The 5,471-nt window shown below is 37.0% G+C and overlaps 1 protein-coding gene across 3 annotated transcripts; it reads right to left on the reverse strand.

The window, feature by feature from the left end:
* Positions 1-366: 366 nt before the first annotated feature.
* Positions 367-3,442, reverse strand: LOC113302932. 3 transcript variants are annotated; one of them, XM_026551906.1, is made up of 4 exons: positions 3,260-3,442; positions 3,045-3,112; positions 2,436-2,851; positions 367-700 (listed from the first exon to the last, which is right to left on the reverse strand). In XM_026551906.1, the coding sequence occupies exon 3, from the start codon at positions 2,833-2,835 to the stop codon at positions 2,443-2,445; it is 393 nt and encodes a 130-aa protein (XP_026407691.1). In that variant the 5' UTR covers positions 2,836-2,851; positions 3,045-3,112; positions 3,260-3,442; the 3' UTR covers positions 367-700; positions 2,436-2,442. The 3 variants fall into 3 exon arrangements, with proteins under 3 accessions (XP_026407691.1, XP_026407689.1, XP_026407690.1); XM_026551904.1 differs by having other exon boundaries at positions 367-705; positions 3,260-3,432; XM_026551905.1 differs by lacking the exon at positions 3,045-3,112 and having other exon boundaries at positions 367-705; positions 3,260-3,436.
* Positions 3,443-5,471: the final 2,029 nt, after the last annotated feature.

A 5,471-nucleotide genomic window follows, 5' to 3' on the forward strand; every position in this document is an offset into this window, starting at 1 on the left:
CATTTGAATTCCTCTCGAAAGAGTGAACTTTTTCAAGGCGCCTCCCGCTGGATTTTACATAAAAGCAGTCCCCGTATTTGTTGGTGTGATGAGAATAATTTACCCTAGCAGCCCACGGGTGACGGGCCACTCCATCAAACGGGACGCATTGTTTGTTGCCGCGGCTTGCCGCTGCCGCCAGACTGTTGGAATTAGAATTAAATGCAAAACAGTAACCTTCAGCGAGCTTATTCACGCCATATTTGTGTACGAGGAACTTCACCATCATTTATCGCGTACTCTTTGGTTTGAGATGCAAATTATCCCCACTTCTCTGTGCAACTAGTAAGTGGACCGGTTTCAGATGGGAAGAAATCAGACTTCACATTGTTCAAAATCACAAGCCCATAATTATTGATGAAAATATTAATGCTCCAATAGAGATAAGAAAAAAACAAGTTAAACAATAACAAAGGTAAGTGCACCAGAGTTGGCAAGCGTAACAAACGCAGAGTCAAAAGACATGTACAGTCTTACATAATTTATTTTGCCATCATCCAACTTGATTTTCACGTAAATGTTACTGAAATGTATTTACAAGAAAGGAAAGAGCAGTCCCACTTCTTGATCTAACCACAATCGGTTCGGACGCCAAAACTTTTTTCCACCACATGTCAGCAAGCTGTGAAGTCGATGTGTGATGGTCACTTTTTCCGATATGCTACTCTACAAAGAAAAAGAAATACTTGTGACGAATTGAAAGATACTAAAAAGTCAATAACAAAACTTGCAATCTTGTAGACAAGCAGAATGAACACAAATCCCTAGCACTCGAAACAAAGAAGAACATGATTTCAATCATTTCACTGGTACTCTCAATTGACAGTGAAAGTTCAGTTTGCAAGGATTCTAATGCAAAAATAACCAGCCTCCAAGGTTTAAGTGGAGAGAAGGTGTTGCAACAAGGAATAACCCTCGCTGATGATGCTCATCCCAGACTACATGTACTAAATGGGTCTGAGAACTTTAAATGCAATCCAAATATTGACTTGAACAAGGAGATACTGGAGCACGATATTGTGTTAAACATCAATTAATTCATTACCCATCAAGAGCATTTAATTCGGATAACCTCGGCAAATTTGTATTATAAAAACAGTTGATGAAAGGTCAACTGTAGTGCAGCTAATTAACACGACTCTCCTAAAATCGGAATATACCTGGCCATGGATATATTGTGGTTTTAATTTTGGCAACTAATACTAAGTCTACCACACTTTTTACTTTCAGGATAAATAAAAAGTTTAGAAACATCTTTTTTAATGTTTTGTAATCAACCTATCCAGCAATAAAACAAATGACAGTCGCTTTAATAGCAAGATAAATAAAGACTTTTAAAGAACAAAGTGGACGAGCTTAAAGATTCAAGAAACTAATTGATACTATTACTCTGGTACACATCCTATACCTGAAGTTGCCAAAAAGAAATACTTCGACAATCAATGGGGTTACAATTTTCACATTGACTGGAAGATCAAAGCAAGGCGGCCATAGGGGGTTATCAAATTTCACGAGGGATTACCAGTACCAAGCACAAACCGCCCTTAAATCATATGGAGTTTGGTAATACCCCGTGGAATTTGGTAACCCCCTATAACAAGCACAAGCCAATGTTGAATGTACAGTTGATGAAAGGACCAAAAATTCAAACTGCTAACAGCAAATGTACAATCAGCCTTTAAAGTAAGCCTTCACCATGGAGATTTGGCAGTTACACTCTATCCCACTTCCTAAACACAAGCCATCAAAGACACGCTAACCTGTACAACCACTGTACAAATTGAACATGTCTATTGATTCGAGTGACAATAACCAAACTTTATTCCTTTTTCTGAAACTTAATCTCTAGCAATTGTATGTTATTTGGTGTGATCTTATAGTCCTTCTGCTGAGCTTGGAACATTTATTTTAATTTATAGCTGATTGCAAGGATCAATTATTATGTTCCCACCTAATACGAACTGAAGTCACAAGCCTTCAAGATATATGATCCCTTCACCAAAATACCATGTTCTTTCTAGATAATCCACCTTTTCAAGCATCAGCCCAAACACACAAGGCTCAATAATTCAGAGATTCATCTCTCAGCTAGAAATTCAAAACCTCTCATGTAGAACACCTAACTCTAGCTTCCCCAAATAGCAATTTCAAAACATGTCTGCAATACATGTGCGTGTGTGTGTGCGCAAAGTTCACTATCGCAAACTAATCTATAACACATATTCAGTAACATACCTACGGATGTGTGTGTGTGTGTGTGTGTGTGTGTGTGTGAAGTTCACTATCGCAAACTAATCTATGACACACATTAAGTAACATACCTATGGATGCACCGCCTGACGAGTATCAAAACCATAATTTCAAAAATTACAGAGAGAGAGAAAGAGATGCCTTACAGATTGATCACTCATATCCTCCGCCCCTTGCATTATAATCCTCCTCAATGAATGCAGTCAGATAAACCTTAGGAAAAACAGATTCATCAAATTTTTGCTCTTTCATCATCTTCTCAACGTCAGCTTTCTTAAGGATCGTCCGGCGAATTGGAGGACGATTACGACGTTGGTCTCGAGAATAATACTTGATGTCAAAAACTGTCTCAGGATCAGCAGTAGGTACGATAGCTTTTTCCCTAATAGTGGCAGGGCAATAAACACGGTACTCAGTGGCCATAGGAACTGCAAGCTTATATTCTGGACTAGCACAGGGTCCTGTGTACTCCCATGGCTGCTTGAAATATTTTTTCAGAGATTGGAACATTGACTTTGCACCTGAAGATGCCGAAGACGCTGCCATGGTGTGGCTGTTGAACCTGCAGATAGAGGTGCCGGAAGAAGTAAAACAAATTATTGATTGGATCCAAATTCACAGTAAACTAATTTCTTGCCAAGCAACAAGCTTAATATCAAATCTGCTTAGAACATTTTTTACCTATGTCTAATGGAATCCTAAATGCAAACCCTAAAAAAAACGCAAACTGTACTAATTAACCCTAGAAATCTCACCAAAATCCACAAAAACCTATCGAATCAGTCGACCAACGTTTAACTTTCACAAAATCCGCAGAAGATAACTACAAAACACAAGAGATTCACAAATGACACTAGATCCATATACGAAAGAAAAAGAATCGTCAAATTTATCATGAGAAATCACAAAATTCATCGCCGCCGATATTTCGAATACAAATCTGAAGTACTACAATAGATATCGTCCTTACAAATCAGATGTTCGCGAATTCAAAGATGCCTTGAGGAAATGGTATCGACAATAGGGTGAACAAATCTAACTGTTTCTCTTTCAACCAATTTAAACGACAGCCAGGAAACTAGGTAAATACCCCTGCTGTAATTAGTTCCGGGTAATAATTGAGCTCGCCTGTTTGGATATCCGAAGTCTTCTACGGAGGTCGAAACATAAGTGCAAAATATTTTTGCTTGGCAAATTCGCTTGTGGAAGACATTTCAGAAGAAAGCTACTGTGAGTTCACATTCCAATAGAGGGCGTCAGTTAATCGGAAAAAAACGAGTTACCCATAAGTAATATTAAAAACCCCTTATCTCAAATAAATTTGTAATGACTAAACAATCCTTATTTAGTTAATTTTAATTAAAGTTAATTAGATAATGATTGAATTAATGAATTTGTTATATACTTGGTGAATTCTGGGACAGTTTTTGTGGGAAGAAAAACTAAAGAGAAGAAAGAAAAAAAATTGGAGATTTCTTTCTAAACCTAGATTTTGATTCACTCAACCAAAATGAATGAAACCAGTTACCAATTCGGGGTGGGTGAATTTTTGTATGATAGAGAAAACAAGTTTTACATGCCTCATATTGGAGACCAAGAGATGGATGATTTGTTAGATGGTATAGAGGGTTTAACATAAAGTGATGATGAATCTCAACCAATTGAAGAAATAAATCAACAAAGTGAAGAACCAATGGTTGAAAATCAACATGTATGCCTCTAAACTATCTCTCATAAGTTCAATTTCGCTCAAAATTAGCAAAAGTACATAAAAAAAAAATATTAGATTTTTCGACTTCCTGGTCATGTTACGGTTGGGTTGAAGCTTCATTCCCAATCGTAACCTCTATTTACGGTTAGGTTTGGACGAACTCCAAACCGTAACTGGTTTTCAATAGGGCAAAAGACATATTACGGTTGGGAAAATGTCATGCCAAACCCAACCGTAAATAATTATTGGATGGGCATTTATTGCACTTTTTACGGTTGGGTTTTGCATAATTCCAAACCGTAACTTTAATTACGGCTGGGTCCGATTTTTTATTTACCAACCGTAAATATTCGTGTGATTTAAAATTTGTTCTTACGGTTGGAAATACAGATCCTACGGCTGGGAATACCACTTACGGTGGGGTCCGTGGCTCTTAGAACCCAACCGTAAGTGTAGTTTTCATTCTTCTTTTAGACTAATGTTGTGACATTTTGGTTGATAGATCGTGCTTCCACCTAGCCAAATGCCTTCTCAACCTGATGTAAACGAAATTCTAACTGAAGATTCTTCCTATCACTATTTTACTGACTTGGTAGGTGTTTTTTTTTAAAAAAAAACTAATGGAAAGATATGTTGCTTATTCATTTGGACCATATAACTATGTTTTTTTTTACTAACTTTGAGTTCTTGGATCATGTAGACATGGGAATTTAAAGATGAGGCAAAGCAATGGGCTAGAAAACATGACAAGTTAATTATGTGTGTTATAGTTTGTAATGGATCAACAAATGACAACCACTTTCAAATGGTTTGCGAGTGTAGTGGAGAAAGTAAAAGTCATGTGAAAAAGGGTACCGAATATAAAGCAAAGACGAAGAGGAAGAACACTACTTTCACTAAGAATACTAAATGTTCAAGCTTCAATTTAAATACAACAAGGAAATTAAAGTTTGGTATTTGGAGAAAGTTGTATGCGGTCGTCATAACCACCTAACACCGGAGACTTTGCTATCCCATCTTTATGCGGCGCGGCTTAATATTGAAGAAAAAATGATTGCAAGTTTGATGAGCGATTAATTCTTACATATTTCCTACCCAAAATATATATTGTTGGTGCTTAGTTTGGTAATTATTGTGTTTTTGTAGGTAAATGAATAAAATGGGCTCTTCCTAGAAAATCGGCTAAAACTAGGATTCCAAGAAGAAAATATGGACTACGGAGTACAGGGGTCGTGGATACTTTTGGATCTAAATGGGATAGGCCCAATTTAAGTTAGTGAAGGAGATGATGGGTTGAAGTTGGTTTAATAAATTAACATGCTCGGGCATTTTGGTCTCGTGGATTTTAGGATCAAGGACTTGGTGATTAGTTCTCGAAAGATTTAGGAGGTATCACGTAAAATGAAAAATCCTACTCAATAATTAATGTATGAGGTATGTCGACATGGTGGAGGAAGAATGGAAACTAAAT

The sequence above is a fragment of the Papaver somniferum genome, chromosome 8 (assembly GCF_003573695.1).
Source record: "Papaver somniferum cultivar HN1 chromosome 8, ASM357369v1, whole genome shotgun sequence".
In the NCBI taxonomy this organism is placed as follows: Eukaryota; Viridiplantae; Streptophyta; class Magnoliopsida; order Ranunculales; family Papaveraceae; genus Papaver; species Papaver somniferum.